The sequence below is a fragment of the Haliotis rufescens genome, unplaced genomic scaffold (assembly GCF_023055435.1).
Source record: "Haliotis rufescens isolate VD_foot unplaced genomic scaffold, xgHalRufe1.0.p SCAF_5, whole genome shotgun sequence".
Classification (NCBI taxonomy): Eukaryota; Metazoa; Mollusca; class Gastropoda; order Lepetellida; family Haliotidae; genus Haliotis; species Haliotis rufescens.
Window position 1 is genome coordinate 43,432,286 of NW_025964223.1, and position 25,227 is coordinate 43,457,512.

Sequence of the window (25,227 nt, forward strand, 5' to 3'; positions counted from 1 at the left end):
TGTAGTCACGTGATATCAACAGTCTCTGTGGTGGTCGAAACGGGAATACGGAGGGACTCTGAAAATGAGGAAAAAAAGACTAAAACGATTAAAATGCTAGTTGAAGGTGGAGGTGAGTAGAGCTATTGCGTATTCTCCTCTGCCAGATTATGTTTTATGCACAGACATTGTGGAGGTAGCCTAAAAACGGTCATGCGAAATAGGTAAGTTGACGCTTCGGTTCAATGAGCGATATTAGCAGTGCAGAGTTACGGGCCTTGACAAATCTTCTGTTCTGATTTTGGAACATTAAGAAAGAATGATATATGATTTCCGATTGTTTGCATCAATTTCTTTACTCATCGGCAAACTTATTATTCATTCTGATCGATTCGTTCATGTTTCTTAACCCGAATGTGATTTACAATTCTAGTCGATATATACATAATAATAATAATAATAATAATAATAATAATAATAAAAATAATATACTGCAGGTACCCAGGTACTAGTATCTGCTCAAATTATTTGATAGTTGGTGACAAAGATCACTTTAGATATAAAAATATTTTTTTACTGGAAATTTGCTTTAGGTTTGGCATCAAATAATTGTAGTCAACATGTATAGGTTAAAAACTTGTGGCATTAGTAATTAGCAGTGAGGAATGCTTTAATATATGAAAGTATTAATACTGTGATATTGTGTAAATTTCATTTTCTGTGAAATTCATGTTTTATTTGGTGAGTCAGTGAGTGAGTTTTGGCTTTACGCCGCTTTTAGCAATATTCCAGCAATATCACGGCGAGGGACACCAGAAATGGGCTTCACACATTGTACCCATGTCGGGAATCGAACCCGGGTCTTCGGCGTGATGAGCGAATGCTTTAACCACTTGGCTACCCCACCGCCCCTGTTTTATTTGGATATGACTCACATTAGATTTCATTATTTGAATAATTTGGATAAATTGTAACTTTGAAAGTGAAGTAATTTTTTAATTTTAATTTTTAATTCTTTTATTCAACTCATTAAAATAATGTCTCAAGGGGCCTATATATATATGTGTGTTTATACTTTTATAATGGGCCAGTGGACTCAAATATTGTTTAATTTCCCAAATCATATTTTCAATTTTTCTGACATATATTATCAATATTTGGTATTTGGACATTACGAAACTCAAAAAGCTCACGTAACTTGACATAGTTGATTTCAGTTAATTTCTTTTTCATCACTTTTGTTCTCAATGAAAAAATAAAACGGTCCTCCCTCCAACATTAAATAGCTTGTGAAAAAAACAAGCCTTACAAATATTTAAAAGAAAATTATGCAGTCTGATGGAAAAGACTTTTCTCACAAGTAACTACAGTAACAACTGGCTGTCATATTGTGCAGTGTCTTTGTAATTTAAGGTTTTTATCTTGATATAAACTGACATTTAATCCCCAAAATAAAGTTATTTGATTTAAAATTATATATCTCCAAAATAGACAACATAATCTCCAAATGGAGCCCAGAACAATCTAGACTTGCCAAATCATTCTAGACTTGAGTTGGACTCTTTTTTCAATTTATTCGCTAGGGTCTGGGAGACAGTCTACTCTAGATACAGACTGAAGAAAAGCCTGCTCTGTTGGCATTGAATGTGTTTTGCCCACACACGCGTAGATGCAACACCAAACAATGGTCAGGAAGGACAACTAAAGAACTGCTGTATCTCCCAAAAATCTCTCTCTGTATGAATAGAATAGATGTTCCTCCTAGCCCTGTATTGTTTTAGTATATGATAGTAAGTCTGAAAATCGTTATACAGAAATGTACCCCATCTCACCATAATGCATGGTATGTAAACAGCTGAACAAGTCCATTAAATGAAGTTCAAAACCAATTTTGATTTCACTTGTACTAGGGCTGGGACGAGTCAAAATTTACTACCTGGGTGCCCATCCCCCTGTTACCCGACCCTACTGGGTATAGGTACCAATTGTCCAGTTGGGAATAGTTTGGCTGTAGCCCTGGCAAAATGTATTTAGATACACATAAATTCATACACTGAAGTTGACTTAAGTTTTATCTTTATTCAAGCATATGAAAGTCAGAAGGAATGCGTGCATAGTCAAAAAGAAATGCGAACATTAGTGACTTGTAGTGTAACCATAGAGTTCTAGATACGTTTCGCCATTAAACAATATATCATGTGATAAACCACGGGGCCGGGTATTCCTGTGGGTACCCGGATCCTACTCAGTACCCACCCGACCCGAGTTACGGAGTTACCCGTCCCAGCCCTAACTTGTACTGTACAATAAATCTTTGCATGCTGTGGTAATAGATTGTTGTAATGTCGTAAGACATTAGTGACTGTAGTGTCCACATGATATGAATTGTATTGGAACATATAACTCTCCAACTTGTGCAGCCATGATTGATTTAACCACATTTTGGCATTCAAGGAGTTAGGCATGGACTCCAGTGTCTTCACTGCATAATGCTGGAGTCCCGTGAAGATTCTGGGTGAGAATTGGTCTTCAGCAACCCATGCATGTTGTAAGAGGTGACCTGGGACGGGTGGACAGACTCATTGAGTTGGTTGATGCATGGCATCGTATCCCAATTGCGTGGATCGATGCTCATGATGTCAATCATTAGATTGTCTGGTCCATATTCTATTATTTTCATACCCCCGTTATGGCTGGAATATTGCTGAGTGCGACGTTAAACAACAAACAAACAAAGAATAGTTCAAGTTCTAGTATGCCAGACTGGTAAAATCCATCTTGGCTGTACATGTTGGAGTTGGAGAGTGTCTGAGTCTTATGCTAGGGATTTATCTAGAATTCCAAACTAAGTGGCCATAGAAGGCAATTTAGGTAAATCTAGTTATAGTTCTCAAACTTAGGACTTTTTCAGTTTAATGGGTTTTTTTTGTCTGGGGATTAATTATTTCAGAGCTCCAGATAAGCTTTTGGTGTTGTGGGTATTTTACCCATGCATTTCAAAATCATTGGGTATCAGTAATTCTATCTGATTATTCAAATTTCTGTTACCCACTAGTTTTTACACATGTGGGTATTTAAGTTAAATATTTAAAAACGCTATTCTTCTAGTCCCTGCAAACTGGTTTCGTGTGGGTTCGAGAGCTTTATAGGACTCAAAAATACCACGATACTTCCTCAAGAAAGTGTGATGGCAAATGATCATGATGTAACTGTCATCGTGGAGTTTGGCAAGGTTGACGGAATGCCCGTTTATAATTTCAAAATAAGTTGCTGATTTGTTAATCAAATACGCAGGGTTACTTCACAATATTTTGATGATACGCACAAGTTTTATTTTTGTAGCGTATCTGTAATGTTCGTTGCGTATTTGATACGCTTGGATTTTATTTTACTGCATATTTCTGCATTTTTGATGCGTATTTTACGCAGATACGCAGCTTATCTGGAGCTCTGATTATTTAAACATTGCATTCAATGCAACAATGTAAAGGTAAGCCTCTTCCTCTATTGAAAATCATGCAAAGAGCAAAATTCGGATTAGTTGACTCAAACACTAATTTTCTGGCACTGATGAACTACTACCAGTATTCAAAATGGCAGTAACTCCAACCAACTCACTCACTGTCATAGGAAAGGTTTCAGGACTGACAAAAAAATGAGTATGGTAAAACACAAAATTATGTTCCAACAGCAAGGTCAGAATGTCTATCTTTTAACCATAACTCGTTAAGCCATTAAAACTATTCACCCACCAATATGTATAAGTTTTTAAATAATTTTGGCCATTTGCCATTCAAAAGATTTCCCTATGTATGTGTCCAGACAACCATTTTAATCAATAGAAAAATAGCTGTTTCTAAAGGAAAGCTATTCAAAAACAAATTTCTATTCCAACGTTCATTGTGACGACGACCCTATTATCCACGCTGTTGATGGCGTGTTTGGAAGCTATTATCCTGCCTCGCAATCTAATTACCTGCATGGGCTGATAGATCTCCAAGGCAAACTGTTTAGCACAATTTATTCTGGCATTGAAACCTACAGTTAGAGTGTATTTTCCATTGTTCAGGTCCTGTTTCATTTTCAAGGGACTATGTTCACAGGACTTCCATGGTTTGATTTATGGCTTGTAAACGCGTCAGAGCAGTCACATTCAACTTGGCTGGAACTGTTATGGGACACATGTTGTTTGTGTTGGAGAGGACATGTAAACACTGTGGTAGACTTATTCCTCTTACGGTAGACTTATTCCTCTTACCTCAGCTGATAATACGATGGCCGCACCATAAATCACTTCTTATTAAAAGAATTTTTCATTTTTATGTACTGAATTCAATTTTAAGAGTTGAATTTGAGTAGCATTTTATTGACCAAATAAATCACTTGGATTTATGTTTACTTGTAGAAACATAAATACAACAATATTAAAAGATTTAATCTTATTTTTGGGCTCACTTTATTGCGAAAATTCCCTTTTAAGTTTTTATTGATAAGAAAGAAATATATTTGTAATCTTTGTGAATCACTGTTTGGAACAGATGTTGTATAACTGGCAGTTGAAATTTGGAAATAATACTGGGTTTTACTATGGAATACAGTTCAGAAGATATACCATACTTTATACATGTTATAAGAAGTATTAAATTATTGTTGATACAATGATTTTGAATTGAAATAACAATGTCATAGTTTTGTTTGAACAAAGTGTCAAGATAAGAATCTGACCTGTGAAGATCTGGGGTAGAATAGGTCTTCAGCAACCCATGCTTGCCGTAAAAGGCGACTATGCTTGTTGTAAGAGGCGACTAACGGGATTGAGTGGTCAGGCTCGTTGATTTGGTTGATGCATGTCATTGTATCCCAATTGCGTGGAAAGATGCTCATGATGTCAATCACAGGATGGGCTGGTCCAGACTCAATTATTTACAGACCGCCATCATATAGCTAGAATATTGCTGTGTGGGCGTTAAACAATGAAGAAACAAACAAAAGATAAGAATCTCATTTATGTTTTTTCCATGCATGCCTAAAACTTTGTGAAAGTAAAAACAAAAAGAGCATGATGATATGTATTGAAATTGTTTTATGTTGTGTTTCCAAATGTGTTTAATTGTTTTGACAAAGGGATCATAGGGAGTTTTAGCATTGAAAATCTATTAAAGAGAACTACCGGTAAACATGGTGCTGTAGCAACACCTAAGTGTTGAGTTAACTCTTGAGTTCTAGTATTAATGTATCCAGCTGGAACCTAACTGTTGTGACCACACTGTGGTATTTACATTTATTAAATATATTATAAAGATTGTCTTTAAATAATTAATTACAAACGAGGATATATCAATAACCACATGCGTTGTCATCAAAGGCTTCGGATCAGGTATATATAAGGTAGGCCTTTTGAAGGACTTTATGTCACAACCTTTTCAGTTGAGTCATATTTTATATAAAGTTTATGTTTAATGGAAGTTATTTGATATGATAAGAAGCAATTATTCTTTGAATATTAATAATGTGCAGGGAATTTTCTCAGTGTTTTGTGAGGCACGTATTCAGACTCAAGCCTCTCAACTTTCTGAAAAAAAATCACAAACTGGATGTAAAATTGTCCCAATTAAGGTAGCTTAATACTTACTTTTACAATATATTTATTCCTTTAAAAATAAGACAAATTTTGGACAAATTTAATGTTTTGACCAATTTACCTGTCACATGCACTTCATTGAAATTTGTTGATAAATGTACAATAATCTTTTCTTTTTTACACAATAAGTTTGCCATCCTCAAAATTTATGTTTCAAAGTTAATATAAATTTGTTCAGACATTCTAATTCATGTCAGTGTTCACAATTGATTGAGAATACTTCGGGTAATACAGATATTGTGAGGAGGCTTCTAGAACATTAGGTGTGAGACGTTGTTGGTCCAGTGGGTGAGTCTCTAGTGTACAAGGATCCACAGGTTCAAAACCCAGACCTGATTAGGATCCTTGGTCTGTCAACACCATAATCATTACTGGTAATGGAGTCCAGCTATCTGACTGGCCTGTGGCTGTCTTGTAAAATCCCATACAAGTCGGTCAACCTGCCTGTATGGACATCACAATGTCATAGTGTTTCATATGACGTTATCTGCTGTCATGTCATTATTGACCCAGTTCACATATTAAGTTACCCTACAGAAACACGAAAGACACTGGTGGTCATAACGCAGATCTGATATTGTCACACAAACATTTTACTGTACGTCTCTGTACGTAATGATAAGTTCAATACATGTGTCTCAAGTGGGGTGTAAAGGATTTAATGAGCTGAACATTTGTGTACATCCCTTGTCCAAAATTTGTGTCATTGTGTCCAAGCCTATTCAGCTCCAACTCCTGCACACCCTGCTTGTGACATGTGACTCATATGCCAGTACACACTGGTGACACCAAATTGTTAGACATGTCTCTCTTGATTTGGGTCTTTGTGGACAAAACAAGGTGACATAATAAAATAATTAAACTACTGTGAGTTGCTCATTTTACCACTTGTAAGGTCATGACATCAATCACTGGATTGTCTGGTCCAGACTCAATTCTTTTACAGACCGCCGTTATATAGCTGGAATATTGTGTTAACCAACAAACAAACTTGAAAACTACTTGATATGCATGAAAGTTTGACCTCCTCCATTGTTCCTTTTCAGAGATCACATACTGCAACATGCAACATTTTACATATGGTGGTGTCCTCGTAGTCTCACGTCTCCTCACTATATGGAACTCAGTGCATAGGATGCAGCAGTAGACACACTGACAAGCCCTCAAGGATAATCTGAACGCATTTGTCACCTCCGGAGACTTCATCATGGATGGGAAGGCAATTGTGTTCCGAGTCAATGAAGGACAAGGCCCTGAGCTCCTCAATCAGGTGTTCCTTGAGAAGGGCTGGCTGGAATATGACGAGACTACCCAGGATGAGTACGACTGGAATATCTGGTGGAGGACATCCAGGTTCAGGGCCTGTGATTACGAACACTTGATGCCATGGCAACGGTTGAATCACTATCCTAAATCCACGGGCATTACGAGGAAAGATTCTCTAGCTAGGAATCTGAAACGTATGAGAGGTGTATATGGAGCGGGTGTGTTCAATTTTAGCCCGATCGCTTTCAATTTACCAAATGACTATACTAGATATGTAGCAGAGTATAGCAAACTGAAGCAGAATACTGATTCGAAGACTCTTTTATGGATATGCAAGCCTGCTGATTTGTCACGTGGAAGGGGAATATTTCTTTTCAGAGAACTTTCTGAATTACAATATGACTGCAGCGCTGTTGTTCAGCGATACATCGCCAACCCTCTTCTTATATCAGGGTACAAATTCGATATGAGGATTTACGTTGCTGTTCCGTCCTTTCATCCATTGTCTGTGTATATATACCAGGAAGGGATTGTCAGATTCAGTACTGAAAAGTTTGATCTCAACAATATCAACAATGTCTTTGCCCATTTAACCAACACTTCCATCAACAAGCACAGCCCCAGTTATGGCACAGACAAAGGAAGGGTGGGACCAGGTTGCAAGTGGACTTTGAACCAACTACGCTACTATTTCCATCAAAACAACATCAAAGATGAAAAGATGTGGAAGAGGATTACCAACATTGTAATCCTAACACTCTTAACACAAGCATCAATGGTTTCCAAAGTGGACAACTGCTTCGAAATGTATGGTTTTGATATCCTTGTTGATGAAAACTTAAAGCCATGGCTCCTTGAGGTCAACTTTAGCCCGTCTTTGACCTCTGATTGTCTGGCGGACATCCTTGTGAAGAAACCACTGCTTCATGACCTCATGGACATGATGAACTTTAAGGATGCTGATGTTGAGCGTGGCGGTGAAGCATTTCATCGTCATCAAAGTAATAAAAGCCATTCAAGTCTTATCTCTGACCGAAATACTTCAGTGAGCAGGTTAAGCCGAGGAAGCGGTGTTAACAAGTTGCCTTCAGTTCCCAACAGTAGTAGGAAGACTTCAGCCAAAGGTGATCTTAATAGCAATGGGGACTACAGCAGAGGTTCTGGGTTCATGTGTATGGCTGATGGGGACGAAGAAGCCAATAAACCAATATTCGGCCTCCCTTTGGTTAACCATTCTGATGATGAAGGATATCCTTCTGATAATGATGAAAAGCCTCACACAAAATCACCTCGGACTTTGAAAAAGGGCAAATCTGAAACTAGTCTTCCAAAGAGTTCTTCCAGTGTGTCAGATTCCAGAATGAGAGATGGCTGCATACAGGACCCTAGGTCAGCCAGGTCAGACCATGCTTCGGCCATGAAATCAGGATACAAGCTACACAAGGTCCACAGTAAGGGTTCCTCAATATCGGACAGTGGAGTGTCTAGCTTCTCTGGCTGTAGTGAGAACTCAGACTTGATGCCGTCAAGACAAGGTCAGAACTCAAGAGATAGCATCCCACCACTGTTTCTTCCAATAGGGGCACCTGATTCCTCCTCTAATACTCCAGAGAATGAAAAGATTCCAAAAAGGACAGAGTCGGTTCAAAGAAAACCTTCTGTCAAGAGGTATGGATACGCAACCAGTTACAAGAAAAGCAGAAGAAGCCCCTTTAAGAGTGTGTCTCAGTTGACAACTGTTACAAAAGTGGGACGTAATGCCTTCATTGGCACAGCGAACAATTTTGAAGTTGGAAATCAAGCAGAGCCAGATGATGCAAGCCAAACAACGACCAGCTCTCCTACACCCACAAAATTCAGTGTCAGGCGTAGACAGTCACAGATATCTGTTTCAGACACATCTCAAATTCGCAAGAGCACGACAGTGCCTAGAAACAATGTCAGATCTCTCAATTCAGGTCCTTCTCCCAGTACACAGAAACAGTTCAATGGAACTAGAAAACCAGCCCTTCGGCCTGGCAAAAATCATTTTGGCCTCACAAAACCTCCTGTTTCTAAAGGACCAAAGGAGGTCATAGGGGATTTTTACTTAGTGTTTCCTTTCAGTGAGGTGACAAGGAAAGCCAGTGCTGCATCTCTTGATGCTCGGTTGATCATTCGTGAGACTCAGAAGCTTCAAAAGGAGTCTTCGGGGAAAGGTGGAGGAGCTAGAGAAGCACCTCGGATATGGGGACCCTTGAAGAACTTGGATGGTTCTTGATGACGGACTGATGGTGAGTATCTATTTATCATGTACATATCTAATAAGTTCCTTGAAGATTTTGAAAATCAGATTGATTGATTTTTCACAATTCTGTTGGTATGAGTGTAAAAACGGTGTGCACACGGTGTAGATTAGTGTAAATCAATTCTTACAAATAAGATACCAGTGGTACAAGTTCACCGACTTCTTATTTGATAATTAACAACAACAAAAATGTAGATAATACGAAATCAGGGCAATAATCTTTCAGGGCAAAAATGCAGCTTAAGCCCTGCACACTCCTATTATCAGGTAATCACGAAACAGCAGGGAACAGGTGTTCATGGGCTACCTTTTTGTTTGTAGGTTTATGGAAACAAAAACTATATTGCAATACATACAATATATTTATTTAATTTGATTTCTTTAAAGTGAGTGTCCCCTCCTGACAAGATGTAGAGATTCCCTCCCCTCACTCTAACAAATAAGATGGGAACCTACCCCTCTGCATCAGACTGACTACAGATTGTGTCAACATGCAATCACCTGTAGAGGAATGAGGTTCAGTTCGCAATAATGACTTTGCCCCATGAGTTTTAAAGGGGGACTATTATCAGTGGTATTTTACCCATTATCATTCAAGTCATGGTGTAATAATCAGTGCCATGTTTGAAATGGTAATTATTAACCACTAGATGCATAATAAAGTTGACAGATATAAAATAATGTTTTTACAGACTTCAATCCAACTGGCTGGGACTGCCATTTTGTCTGGGCCTAATCCCCCTTTAAGTCTAAACATATCTGAGGATAATTCTATACATAGGTATGATATATCCATGAAACTTATCTGGCTTACATGAGGTTAGCTTGGGTGATCTATAGGCAAAGTGTAGTTAATCCTTGGCGGTGTGACACAGCAGTTTCTTATCAGTGCACTAGAAAAGTACTTGTCTCTGTGTCCAGTGTAAGACATACTGAATGGGTCTAGATTCCAACTGTTTTCAGTTGAATTGATGATTTTATGGGAATGACTATATGTGTTGGAGCATACTAAAGATGAAAATACAAACTTCTTTTGGTAAATGGGTAAATGATTTTTACAGATAAAGACCTAAGCCTAAACAATCCCCATTACCTTAAAAGAAATTCAGGGTACACTTGGTTGTTAGTTTTCTGATATTTCAGTGTACTTTGTGTTGAGAACAAGACAAGCTTTTCAAGCTGTAGTCTACCCTGAGTTATTGAATTATTTTAGTTGTCACTCGTGAGCTAGGAATGTTGTAGTTGAATGTCGAGCACTATCATTAGATCTCTTGAGCTAATGCAGCTGCTATCTTGGGTACTTCAGACTTTTGAATTCATGTGTAAAAGAGTATCTCTTTTTGAATCTAACTTTCTGCACATAGCTTCTCATGTACTAGAAATTGATACATCAGGTTAGATTTTTTCTTTTGAATTAGATAACTCGGTATTACTGTATGAGGCTCGGATTTTTTTATATCATTGTTCATTTGAGCTTTGATATGTTGACATAACGATAAGATTTAACAAAATATTTTTTTTTTATTTGGCATGACATTTGTTTTGTTTGGAAAAAGTAAAGAATGTTTGAAGTAAAAAATGTTTAACATTTAAACTTCTGTGAAGTCTTTTTCTCTGGACCTGGTATCACCGGAAAGTGTTTGCAGTGGCCAGAGACTGCTTTTATGTGATCAGTCATGCGACATATATTATATTTGCTGCAGTTCATATGCTAACATGATTATGCATTTGCTAACAATAATCCTTTAAAAAGATAAAAGTTATATTTTATTATTTTTTGTAATCATATATTTATATGTTTCTATTCCTTCAAAACTGGAGCGAAATACGTGCAGATTGAAACTATTTTTAGTTCAATTTATTTTATGAGTTTGTACAATCAAGTTTTTTAGAAACTTTACCTCTTATTGAAGACCAATATTGTTCCAAATAAGTAACAGACTTCATGATGGAGTTGATAAAGTGTCTGCCCGGGGAGCGGCAGGTCCTGGGTTTTGATCATCTGGCTGCGTCATAGCAAAAGACGTTAAAGATGGTGTTTTATGTTGCCCTGCCTGGCAGTCGACATTAATGGTAATAACACAAGATCTGGGGGGCTTGGAGTCAGTATAATGTGTCTGCGGCATGAGTGTGTGAAATAATCTCCTGTTCAGTAGCGTGTAAAGTTTGGAAAATCCTTTGAATATCGTGATAAGAATAAAGACAGTCTGTGGTAACACTTGACTGATTGTTAGTTTTGTCATTAATTGGTACACATTGGAAACATTTCTTCTTAACGTACACACTTCTCTGTTTCTATGGTTCGTGTTCTTTTGGAGGTGAGTATATGTTAATCTTCCTCCCCAAACTCAAACAGATAATGTTCCCTTGAAAAATTACCGGTAGACCAATTTCTAAAAACCATAATATCTCTTGTTATTTAGAGGTCACATGTTACATGTAGAAAACAATTAATGCTGCGTGTTACAAATAGCGTGGGCTGTTTAACAGTGATGTTTAGACGACTGTTATTATCACAGCTATATTGCTAACCTACAGTCACATTGGCAGTCGTTTTTCATGGGTATAGGGTTTGCAAGTTGTACAAGATGGGGGTAAAAGAATTCTGACATTCGAAGGAAAACATATACCGTATTTGATGTAATAAGCGCCCGGGGCGCTCTCAAAATCAGAAATAGGGGGCTCATATTAGAATATAATTTTGGTTGAGTTGAAAGATTGTAAATTTCGTACTTTATGCTGACAGCCTGAAATGATACAAAAGAAAAGTATGTGCGTATCATACACGACAGATATATTTTCCAGGATTTAATTGCCCATGATTAAGGGTGCATATATAACACACGAGTGCGTATTACACACAAATAAGTTTTGTGTACATTGATCAATCGGAAGGGGTGCTAATTGGGATTGTTCACTAGCCAATATATTAGCAAATATCACCTTGGGTGCTTATTAGAGCGGGGCGCTTATTTCATTGAATACGGTATGATGTAGGAAAGGAAATTGCTGCCAAAATGGTTGTTAGATTTCAGATGGCTGATTTCTGATATGTCTGGGATGAACTGCAACATTTGGTGTGTTGGGTACGAGCTCTTGTCGCTAGGTCTGCATATTGAGTGAAGTTCTAACCTTGGAAATATATTTTCTCTCTCTGCTACCAGGTTTCTCCTTGTGTAAGTTTGGTACGATAAAAGATCTGGCTATTTAGAGTTGAAATTGGCTTGTAAAAGGGTGTCTAGCCAGCCTGGGTGGAAAGTGCTGTTGAAAGGCTATACCACACAATGTGCGATGGAGGATCTGAGTGAGCTAGCTCTATAATACTGGCATACGTCTGGACACACACATGCATGCTTGTCGCTATAAAGTATATAAGGAAAACATTTTTTTGCCGTTAATCACCTCACCTACTGTTTTTTATACCCTCATGTCAAACATGAACAGCTTATAACTTTTCTTGGGTAATCCCACTGAAAGGTTTGCTGGCGTAACTAATCTTTAATTTATGTTTGCCAATATCCAGTAGTATTAAGCAGAACTTCAGTAACATGTACAAAGCAAATCAAGTTTTCATTTTCAGAAGTATTTAAAATATCCCCCTGTCAAGGGTATAATAAATAGCGACGTGAGCGAGTCATTTTGACACCACTACAGCAGGTCCCGATGACATCTATACCCTGCCATGCACCGAGGTCACCTACCTCCACAGTTTAATCAGGACTAAATGTTGGAGAAATGTAATCATGAGAGCTTTCTCAGGTAATTGGAGAATTATCCCTTCACCTATGCTACTCAAATAAGGTTAAGGATCACCCGATTCTTTGATTTGTCTTGTAGGAAATATAGATATATATTATGTTTAAAATGTTGTTTCTCAATAAGAAGTTTTGAAAAGACAGTTTTACATAATCGTTTTTCCATCCAATGATTGATCAGCTGTTTCGCAAGTTCTTTCTGTCGGCGTACCAGTTGCCCAGGCATTTAATCAAAGCGGGCATCATTATTCAAGTATTCATGGTATGTGAGCTATTTGTCTAAAAGATGTAGATAGGATGACAAATATGGATGATGAGTAGAAGGTCTGTCCATTAAATTAAGGGCTGAGTCAGCTGTTCTTTATCCCCAGCCACGAAGTGGAAGGGGGATATAGGAATGGGTGCCGTCCATCCATGCATCCATCCTTCCTTCCGTCCGTATGTCTGTCACGTTTTGTTTCCAGAGCAGAACCATGAGAGATATCTTAACCAAACTTGGCACATAGATAGGCCTAGTGGTGAACTGGTGCCTTTTGATAGTTTGGGATTTTTGAAAAAAATTTTTTTGTAATTTCCCTGGCAACGACTTTGACTTGGACTGAAAATGGCGGCAGTGATCGTTTCCGGAGCAGATCTTGAGGACCGTGCAATATTTCTTCACTAAACTTGGCACATAAATAGGTCTAGTGGGAAAACTGGTGCCTTTTGATACTTTGGGTTTTAAAAAAAAATTATGTTTTAATTTTCCCAGGCAACGACTTTGAAAATCACCAAACTTGGTACAGATCTTGAAAACTGTGCAATATGTCTTCACCAAACTTGGCACATACATAGGTCTAGTGGTAAAATTGTGCCTTTGATATTTTGGGATTTAAAAAAAATTTAGACTCTGCCTTAACTGGTGCCTTTTGATAGTTTGGGAGTTTTTACGAATGTTTCCTTAGCAAGAGCAAAGCTCGGACAGCGTTTACACATGTCATATTGGCGGGGGATAGGAGTATTTCATGCTTGTAGTATTTAGGGTTTGTTTGAAAAAATGAAAGTTGGTTGAATGCTTGGAACTTTTTGTGTGATGGTATTCAGGAAATATTGGAACCTATATCCTCAAGCGACAAAATACTTGAATTATTATCAGCTTAAATTTTGTTTGGGATAACATTAGATTGAATACATGAGAGTCCCTCAAGCAGACATAAACAGTTCATGTTTGTTATTCATTGAGACTGAAAAGATCTGATCCACTATTTAAATGGCCTTGAAGTTACACAAGGTAATTATATATATATTTAATAAGCTGCTTTGTACAGTTGTTTGTTCATGGGTCTTCAGAGAGAAATGTAACAAATAAATGTTCTTGAGAAATAATTCACTTATCATTCTCCTGAACGGAATACTTATTAAAACTGGCCATGCTTTATGAGGACTGAATTTCCATTTATAGGATATGAATATGACACGTATTACAAGACACTTTTGTTGCATTGGTTTGAAAATGACTAGGGTTTATTCAATATTCGCCTTAATAGCCACCATGGGTGCATTGAAAAGTGACAAGGGGCGCTTATTAAAACCAAACACCAAAGATTTGTTGTCAGTGATCGAGCACAGGTGAACGAACTTAGTCTAAGGCTAAAAGAAATAATAGTCTTGGTTCTCAGGCACCGCCCGCATCATCATAAATTTTTATTTCCATTTGAAAAAAAACAAACCAAAATCCTAAATATTCCCAAGTCCAGTGGTAGTCCAATACTGTATTCTAGTATTTTAGTCATCAAGGAATACATTTATGTAGGGAGGCCCTTTCCCAGAATAATTGCACGCAATTGTTTATATGGTTACGTATAGTACAGACACAATATCCTGACTCCAAGCTGATCACTCCTTGTTTTAGCCCCTTTTGCCGAATACCAGGCAGGGTTACAACAAGTGCCATCTTTTAACATCTCTTAGTATGATGCAGCCAGGGATCAAAGCACCAACCTATGCACCACTGCACCATAGAAGCAGTTCAAAGATGACAAGAACAGGAAAAATAAACGTAGCTGGTGACAATGTCAGTTTGTTTTGCTGAAAACAGTCCTAGATATAGGCCAGTAGTGTATTTCAGTGTTAGAAGGGGAGGGGGGTGGTCCCGGGACAGTCAGCAAGGGAGTGTGGTACTTCTCAGCCATCACTCACACTTGCCTCCCAGTGTCCCTGTGATTGTAATTGGTAGCCGACTTACATAGGGTCACAGTGGTTGATGGTTGCCGTGATATAACTGTCGACTGTCGTAACTGCTGCCTAATCCTCACCCAGTCATATGGAGCAGGCATACACACTTCCTTACTTACATACTGTACTTTCTAAGAGATGTTCCTGATCAATAAGGCCTGATTAATAATGTATACGCTGTTAATGCATAATTTTGCAGTTTGTAAAATCTGTAGAAAAATAGTAAGTAACAATGACATGAATCATGTGTATATTTTGTCACAGGGCATCTGCTCACAATGTAACACATGCTATGTTGACTTATATGCTTGTCTTGTTGCCTGCTGTATGTTTAGTGTCCCAGTGGGGTGAGTGAGTGAGTTTGGTTTGGACTCACATTGCAGAAATATCTTGGCATGTCAACTAAAAGTTTTAGATGGTTACAGTGTATCAATGTTTATAGAGCAACCCCAACCTATAAGGCAACACCACTGTAAAAACCTTCAAAATCAATACAAAGTTATATACTAAGCAATCTGGAATGGAGCACATCACCAGAGCATGCACAATCTCCTTATGTCTGGTGTTTTTTTTAATACAATGTCTTCTTGTGTATAACTCTATGTTGTATGTTTTAAAAGTGAAACAGCTTGAAATATATATAAGATCTTCTACCCTGTTCTGAGCCTCACACAGATAGACTTAACCCAAAGACATTAAAAATGAATTATATAATTCCCTTCGACATTAATACACTTTTGTCAACAATGTTGGCAGGATTTTATCAAACTCCACAGCTGCATTCAAGCCATCATTCAATTCAAAACGTGTTCCGGATAGAGCTGTCTTCATGTTTGGGAACAGATGGAACAGGCAGAGCCAGATCTGGTGAATATGGTGGGTGCTGAAGGCGCTCGATACCACACTCATGGATTGCAGCCATGGCCAGCTACCCACGTCTCTAAGTCAATGACTGACTTGTACACTGGCATATTGCCCTGATGGAAGAGCACACCAATTCCCAGCTACCCACGTCTCTAAGTCAATGACTGACTTGTACACTGGCGTATTGTCCTGATGGAAGAGCACACCAATTCCCAGGTTCCCACGTCTCTAAATCTTAATTTCATCACACAATTGCCTGAAAAGTGCAGCATATTATGCTCTGTCTACCATCTGGCCTTTTGGAAGATCGTCCACCAAGATGGCATCCACGAACATGGATGCCATAAAAATTCCAGCAGAAAGGAAAGTCTTTGTCTTCTTAGGTGGTGATGTCAGATGCTTCCACTACTTTGATTGTTGTTTGGACTTGTTTAGAAGCGGAGAATCCAGGTTTCGTCCATAGTCACAAATTGTTGCAAGAATCTTCCTGGAATAGCTTCAAACAGAACTAGATTGTCATGAGACATGTTGTGCCTGTTGCGTTTTTTATCAGATGTCAGTGACAGATGTTGAGCGGAGTAAGCTGATACTTTATTACATTAACAAAGTTTCTATGATACTGGAATGCACTCTCTCCTGGGAAATGTCTACTGAACTAGCAACATGACACTCAGTCATCACCATATCAAGGCTTCTCTGGACAATCTTTTCTGGTGACGTGACAGGAATTCCACTATGGGGGTCATCTTCAAGTCTCTCCCTGCAACGTTTAAACTCTGCTGCCTACCTCTTGGTGGGGCGGTCGGGTAGCCTAGTGGTTAAAGCGTTCGCTCGTCACGCCGAAGACCCGGGTTCGATTCCCGATATGGGTACAATGTGTGAAGCCCATTTCTTGTGTCCCCCGCCGTGATATTGCTGGAATATTGCTAAAAGCGGCGTAAAACCATATTCACTCACTCACTCATTCACTCATTAGGAAGGGGCATCCCTTCCTGGTGTTGTACTCATATCTTCATGGATGGCTTTTGGTGTTAAGCCCTGGTTCTGCTCGTACTTGATCACTGCACATTCCTCAAGTTTGTCCATCTTCTGAAGATCACAAACCCGTACTGATTTTACTTACTTGTCACAGCAAAACAATTTGCTCAATTGACTGAATTTTTTGTGGATATACCTCTATGACATCATGTAATGCCCCCAACAAAGGGTTTCCCGATTATGCAATTGCTTCTATTTGAGGCTCGGAACTTATCAGTCAACCTACGTAAGAGAACACTAAGTTTGAATTTTCATTTCTAATCAAGGTCAAAGTGTAGAACATTGAAGCATCTTGTTTTGACGAGTATGTCAATACTGATCGCCACACAGGTCAAGTGTCTGGACTGGACTTGTTGACTTTGCCTATCCATTGTGAGACAAGGCACTTCAAGTGTCAACTTTTCTTGTTGTGGTCACTTGAAGTACCACTGTCAACAGTGTAGTTCATGGAGACTCATAGACAGAGTTGTAGGTCAGACTAGCCTTTTTCTAGTTTATGTTTTTTACAGTTTGTTTGCTTGAGTTTCTGAATCATGTTTCCAAACTAATAACTTTGTTGATATTAAGCATGTAGAATGTTTGCTTCCCATATAGAAGATTTAATATTTGACATTCTTGTCTTGTTTTTAGTTTCATTTCATCTTTCATTTTTTCTAATCCATGGATTAGACCTCATTGGCAAATATAAACAACTCATGGGATTGGGGGGTCAGGATCAATGACTTTAGAGACTCTTTGGTCCCGAGGCAAGGGAGTAACTGTCTATAGAAGTCCAGTTTCCACCCTTGCCAAACTAGGCTGGAACTAGGAGATATATTTTGGCTGGACTAATGAGTCTATGCATAGTCCAATCAATCATTTTTTTTCCAACACATATAGGCCACAGGCCTTTGTGTGCAAAAGTTGAGTACAGACAGGTTTTAAGCGTTCAGTTTCGCATTTCTTTCTTCATTTGCATAATATTGATATTTTGCTAGATTTGTAATAATATATGTATCTGGTGGTGACAGAAGCATATTAAATTTATGGACGTTTGGATGACAATAGAACTTTGCTTTGAGATATAGTTGCTGTAACTTGACATACAATGGACAAATAAGCAGGAAGTGGTACTCGGTTTCAACACAGTCTAATTTACAAAGTTTGCATTTTCTTAAATTTCCTTGGATTTTATAATGACATCCATTCTCAGTTTCCAAAGTATGACAACTCAGACTCAGTCTGAATCTTGTGAGGGTTGTTTTCATATTTTGCGAATTTAAGAATGACAAATAAGGTTCACATTTAACATAAGTGTTAAAACAAGCATAATATGACATTTTTTAACTTGCAAGAAGTTCGCTATGCCAGATCTGCTGAAAATTGTCTTTCAAATGTTGTTTAAACATATCAAGAAAAACCTTTCGGTTTCCATACATTTGGAACCGCCATACATCTCCGAACCCAAGTTTACAAAGACAATTCCTTAATTGACCACCCAAAAATAATTCCTCTATAGTCCAATCAAAACAGTGTAATGAAATCGACATCCGGTTCGTAAGCTACATGGTGACTGCCTTGCAGATTTCAGTCAACTGCAGGATTTGCAGAGCATGTGTGCCATAATATTATGATAAAGATCTTGATTATCGATCAGATCATCTTGACTGGGTACCACCAATTGTTAAAATCAAATGCATTTAATATGAGGGAGGGACCTGATTGGTCAATATTCGGGACATAGGAGGGACAATACTTGTAACAGCCACCGGTGGCGTTATGACCGAGCCTGGAAATTCCAACCTAGTTCAGCAAGGGTGGAATGTGGACTTTTACAGTCTGTAGCTACCTTGCTTCAGGAAGATGATGTAAAATGTGTTAATTCCCCATGTTGAGTAATTAAGGATATAATTCCAAAGCAGTTTTGTATAGAAAGTGAGCAGAACAAACAGAATAAAAAGACCATGTTGTTGTTAAAGGACTGTTTTAAAAATTCAACCACAAGTTTACATTGAAAGTGACATTTTCCAAGCCAAGATCACAAGACAGAACAATATGACAATACAAAGTAAGTGATAATACAAGATTTGGCTTGTGAGAATGTCCTGTAATGTCATCTAAAGAAGTTGACCTTGGGGTATTCCAGGTAAGAATATAGGTCCCCAGCAAACCATGCTTGTTGTAAGGGGCGACGGAAAGAATCAGGTGGTCAGGCTTGGTGACTTGGTTGATGCATGTTATTGTATCCCAATTGTGTGGATAGATGCTGAGATATCAGTCACTGGATTGTCTGGTCCAGGATCGATTATTGCCAGACTGACGACATATAGCTGGAATATTGCTGTGTGAGGTATTAACAAACAAACAAGTTAAAAAGAGAAATCCTATTTAAGGGCTATTTTCCTCAACTGGGTGCCCATTTGAAGTCGAGCCCTGAAGATAGGAGCCTTGTCTTGATGTCATTTGGGGAAATCAGATAGACAGTTGTTTAGGCCTCGTGGCCCATTGTACATTTGACAGTTCAGTTCCAGTATATATATATTTTATGTTCTTTTTTCATTTTTTTTATTTTGGGAAGGGGAAATCATTAACTTTTTTATCCTAAAAATGTAATAAATGCAAACAAGGTGGAGTATTCACGACTTTAAAGTTGCTTTGACTGCCAATTCCGCAGAGCCTCATGCCCCTTGAACTAGGCCCCCTTTATTGTGGGAGTATGTGACCAAACAAACCAGGGAATTTACCCCTTTTGTACATATCTTTAATCCATTTTCAGGTCATTTCGTCCGTTTTTTCTCTTATTTTCTCTGGGGTGGTTTTAGGTGGATTTTGTTGAGTGAGGTGTTCCTTTTATGATTAAACAAGCTAAAATGGTTTCATTTTTTGTCCAAATTTGACAAAGCCAAGTCCCCATGTGTGTATATACACATGTCACCTCCATAGAAATCGCGTCGAATGTCTTCGCCAAGTGGACACCAAATTGAATAGCTGGGCTAGTTAACAGTGTTACCTGGGCCATGCCCACGAATGGCTATTATGCATTGGCAGCAAATTGGCAAACATGGAGAACAACAACCTCATTGAAAGCTGTGTGTGTCAGTACACGCTGGCCGGTACTTATGTACGTAAGTGAGACTAGTTAATGGAGATTATTCTGCTTTGTTTACACAATCACAAGCTCAGGAACAAATCCTGATTAGCTGGGAAATAATAATCACAATGAAGAGAATTTATTGACGTCAACTTCTTTATTATGAGGAACACAAAGTTTCGGAGTATATGCTTACTCCTTCATCAGGTGGTATCACTGATAATTTAAGTCCTATCTTCCAGTTCTCCATCGGTATCAACCATCAGCGCTAATTAAGTGTTAAGTGTTGGCTTCCATTTGTCCATTGCTAATCACCTATCAGCGTCAAGTAACTGTTTGCTTCCCTTGTTAGGTTTCCACCTTTGTTATCTTATTACTTTTATTTATTCCTACAGGTACGTATGTGTTCTCTGCCTCATAGTATTTTTTCACCTGATGAAGGAGTAAGTATATACTCCAAATCATTGTGTTACTTATAATAAAGAATTGACATCAATAAATGTTCTTCCTTTTGTGTATCACTTCTAAATGCCATTTAAAGACATTTATAAATGCTTGCTGTAAAAGCCGACAATGCTTGTCGTAAGAGGCGACTAACAGGATCGGGTGATCAGACTCGCTGACTTGGTTGATGCATATCATCAATCCCAATTGTGTGGATCGATGCTCATGATATTAATCACTGGATTGTCTGGTCCAGACTCAATTATTTACAGACCGCCGTCATATAGCTGGAATATTGCTGAGTGCGGCATTAAACAACCAACCAACCAACCATAATGATAAAAATGTTATTTTGATTACTTAAGTTTAGATGAATGCAGATAATTCAATTGGAAATAATTTGTTTTGTAAGCTAAGAATTCTTATTTCCATTGAAAATATGTCCCAAAATAATTTAGTTTTATGTTTTTTACATAATCCTGAGAAGTAGTGTATCGCTGTATTAAGCACCCTGCTTCAATAAGCACCCCTGAATAATTTCTAAACCAGTCTGCAGGTAATCTTTATAAGGGTACCCTACTCAGTAAGACCGAAACATATAATATTACATGACAGTCCATACTTGCTAGTGGATATCACAGAAAACAGTAGAGTAATTGGGGTATATAACTGCCAAGCAACTATTATTGAAAAGTGGCTGTGGGGTAGCCTAATGGTTTGTGTTTGCGCCAAAGATCTAGGTTCAATCCCCTGCATGGATACAATGTGTGAATCCCATTTCTCATGTCCCCCGCCGTGATATTCAAGCTTGAATATTACTAAAGGGTGTAAAACCAAACTCACTTACTATTATCAAAAACATTTTAGATTCATTGACGTTTTAACTCAGTTTGTTGAGAATTTCAGGAGAATTTATGCATTTGTTGGAACTTCTTGAACAATTCCCCAAATTTCTTAACACAAAATTTAGACCACAATTTAAAAATCACAAAATAGAAAAAAATATAGGGGAAAGAGAAAACATATACCGTATTTGACATAATAAGCGCCCAGGGCGCGCTCAAAATTAGAATGGGGGCTCTTAATAGAATATTATTTTGGTGAAAAACAACAGAGTTGAAAGATCGTAAATTTTGTGGTTTATGCTGACAGCCTGAAATGTTTATATTCGACAGATATATTTTTCCAGAATTAAGGATGCATATAACACATGTATTATACACGAATAAATAAGTCTTGTATACATTGAACAATCGGAAGGGGTGCTAATTGGGATTGTTCACTAGCCAATATATTAGCGAGTATCGCCATGGGCGCTTATTAGAGCAGGGCACTTATTACGTTGAATACGGTACCCTTCTGTACCAGAAATTTGTACCAGCTGATTTTGAGGCATTTTTTGTCATTGGTTACTTTGGAGTGCTATTGAACCACGAGCTGGTCACTGCATGTGAAGTGTAGCACGTGTTTGACATCAACTGCGCTGACACTATCACAGACGATATGATCGCCTTTCACCAAGGTGAAACGGATTTCTCCTTAAGAAGCACATGCTGTTTACAAGCAACAAAAATCAATTGGCTATTGTGGCATTTGGGGATGATTTATGAGAAAATAATCACCTGCTTGGCTAAACAGTGCAGATTTCAGCATTGTAAAGCTGTCATAATTGTGATCTGGCTAGATTGAGATTGGCAGCTCCAGTGCCAAATAAACAGTGTCATGATCGTAGCAACTGCTTGGCTTGAGCCTATAAATCTTGGTGCCATAAATCTTTAATCATGATATGGGGTATTTTTAAACTCGATGTTTTATGTAATGATCAAAGTTGATAAGGTGACATCAATTTGGCATTGATGGGTGTTTTTTTTAGTTTAAATTACTTTTGTTTTTTTGGTGTTGTTAACTCAAGAATTGATTGTTTTTTATTTGTTTTTGTCATGTTGAAATAAGTTCAACAGACAGAGTGTAGTTTATTATCTAGGGCTAGGATAGTAAACCAGGTACCTGGGTCGGCTGGGTACTGAGTAGGACCTGGGTACCCACCGGACTACCCGGACCCGTGGTAAAGTCATGTGATATATTGTTTAATGACAAAAATTATCTGTAACTCTATGGTTATATTACAAGTCACTAATGTTTGCATTTCTGAATATGCACCCATTCCTTCTGACTTTTCATATTTTTGAATAAAGATATAACTTATGTCAACTTCAGTGTATGCATGACCAGATTGTTTAATACATGAATAATGTTTTGCCAGGGCTATGGTAAAAAAATTCCAATTGGACATTTTGTACCTAACTCTTGAGACCTATAGTTGGTAGCCGGGTAGGGTCGGGTAATAGGGGGTGGGTACCCAGGTAGGGTCGGGTAATAGGGGGTGGGTACCCGGGTAGGGTCGGGTAATAGGGGGTTGTTACCCGGGTAGGGTCGGGTAATAGGGGGTGGGTCCCCGGGTAGGGTCGGGTAATAGGGGGTGGGTACCTGGGTAGTTAATTTGGACTTGTCCCAGCCCTATTATTATCCCCCGCCACGAAGTGAGGTGGGGGATATAGGATCAGAGTTTGTCCGTCCTTCTGTCCTTCCATCTGTCCGTCCTTCTGTCCTTCCATCTGTCAGTCCACTTCTCAAAGGGGACAAGTTTTCTCAAAACTTTTTAAGTCAGACAAATGAAATTTTACACACTAATGTTACTAGTCATGGTCTCAAATGAGTTCTAAAATTGGTGTTGGAAATTCATAGAGTTATGGCCCTTGCCCTGGCCTACAACTTAGTGCATACTGCGTGAATTGGGGACAAGTTTTCTCAGAAACTACTAAAGTTACATGAATGAAAGTGTGCATGCTTATCTAAGAGATACTTGTCAAGACTGCAATCATAGTGCATTGGCTTTCATCAGATTGTTTTTGAAGATGGAGCCCATGTCAGTGTGGTTTTGTTGAATAAGATGAAACTAGGAAACTAGGAAACTGGACACACTCTAGGAAAACAAACGTCTTAAGGAGTGCCATGTAGCACACTTGGACAACAAACATCTTTAGGAGTGCCCGGTGGCACATTTGGACAACAAACATCTTTAGGAGTGCCTGGTAGCACACTTGGACAACAAACATCTTTAGGAGTGCCTGGTGGCACACTTGGACAACAAACATCTTTAGGAGTGCCCGGTGGCACACTTGGACAACAAACATCTTTAGGAGTGACCTGTAGCATACTTTGAACAGATACATTTCTATCCCTGCCAGTATCCACAAGTTGAGATTCCCAGATTCACAAATGGTCATAACTATTGCTCCCTGACTATATTCCTGAATCTTCAAACATATTAATCCCAGTAAAAGAAGTTTCCAAACTTTACAGACAAGTATTGTTCATGTGGGGAAAAACAAAACTTGTTGAAAAGGAACAAGTTGTGTGAAAGGTATTGTTAGGAACAGTGAAACCTTGTGAATGCAGTGTCCTGTGTGTGTGATCTTCTAATGTGCCTGGTAGAATGTTGAATATTACATCTGAGTATTTTGTAAAACTATAAAATGACATTGCCTCCAACTTATATGTCAAGCTAGAGTTAACATTTTCAAATTTCATAATGCTAATTCCTGTGTTTTTTTAACTCTACAGATAGGAATACCCACCTCCTCTTGTCTGGCCCTAGCTGCAGGTTTATGGTGCCTTCATCATCTGGACTAGAAGTTTCAGCAAGACGTGTCTGATGCCACTTGGTAAACATGTCATTAGTTTACTAATAGTCTTGTACTGATGGACAGAAGTAGGGCAGCAGTTAGGCAGGGAATTGTTTGTCTGACTACCATTATGTACCTGTACACTGAGCTTGTCACTATGGTCAGTCTGTCCTAGAGTGTGGGAGTCAGGACAGTCGTAGTGCTGAGAGGACAAGATCCTCTTAAGCTGGGTAGTGTCAATTCTAACACTTCGTCTTGATCTTGTTTGTTATACAAGGCAATATGTCTAACATAGCAGTAATCTGTGCTTATAATGTTCCCTTATTTCTTTCCTTCAGTATATGTTTATACCATGCGTAATATAATGTACCTAGAAATTATTATCTGAAAATTAAACATAAATATGAGATATTAGTATGTTTTGATATTATTATTTTTGAAACCATTGTAGGCAGATTTTATTTTTTTCAACTCTTTTCTATAGTTTGATTTTGTATCAGGTAAATGTTTAAACATAATGTCATGCATTTATAACAAAATATTATACTGTTTAAAAATTGATAAAACATGTAATAATAATCGCATTTATCAAGTGCAAGCAGTCACATTGACCTATTGTGATATCAATGAGTTAGACATATAGGATTTTAGTTTTCTTCTCTATCTAGGTAATATTTTGTTATTGATTGAGATAAGCTCATGATGAGTATTTTGTAAAATTTCACTAACAATGTCATACTCTGTTAAATCCAGCAATATCAATAAGTATGACATTCACATTGTTTATTAGTTTTTGTATACAATTATATTGATGTGAATAGCAATTTAGAAAATGATGATAACGTGTGTCGTTCAGAGTATCTATTTTTTTAGCAATTTTGGGGTAGAATAGGTCTTTAGCAACCCATGCTTGCCATAAAAGGCGACAATGCTTGTCGTAAGAGGCGACTAATGGGATCGGGTAGTTAGGCTCGCTGACTTGG

The 25,227-nt window shown here is 38.1% G+C and overlaps 1 protein-coding gene across 2 annotated transcripts; it reads left to right on the plus strand.

Moving 5' to 3' along the window:
* LOC124140028 (probable beta-tubulin polyglutamylase) lies at nt 1-25,227 on the plus strand. 2 transcript variants are annotated; one of them, XM_046507364.2, is made up of 3 exons: nt 1-112; nt 6,667-9,159; nt 24,183-25,227. In XM_046507364.2, exon 2 carries the CDS (start codon nt 6,828-6,830, stop codon nt 9,144-9,146), a length of 2,319 nt encoding a protein of 772 aa, XP_046363320.2. In that variant the 5' UTR covers nt 1-112; nt 6,667-6,827; the 3' UTR covers nt 9,147-9,159; nt 24,183-25,227. The 2 variants fall into 2 exon arrangements, with proteins under 2 accessions (XP_046363320.2, XP_048239904.1); XM_048383947.1 differs by having other exon boundaries at nt 97-203.

Excerpts from the sequence above, each read along its gene's own strand:
- LOC124140028 (XM_046507364.2), top strand. The coding sequence starts at position 6,828 with ATGGATGGGAAGGCAATTGTGTTCCGAGTCAATGAAGGACAAGGCCCT.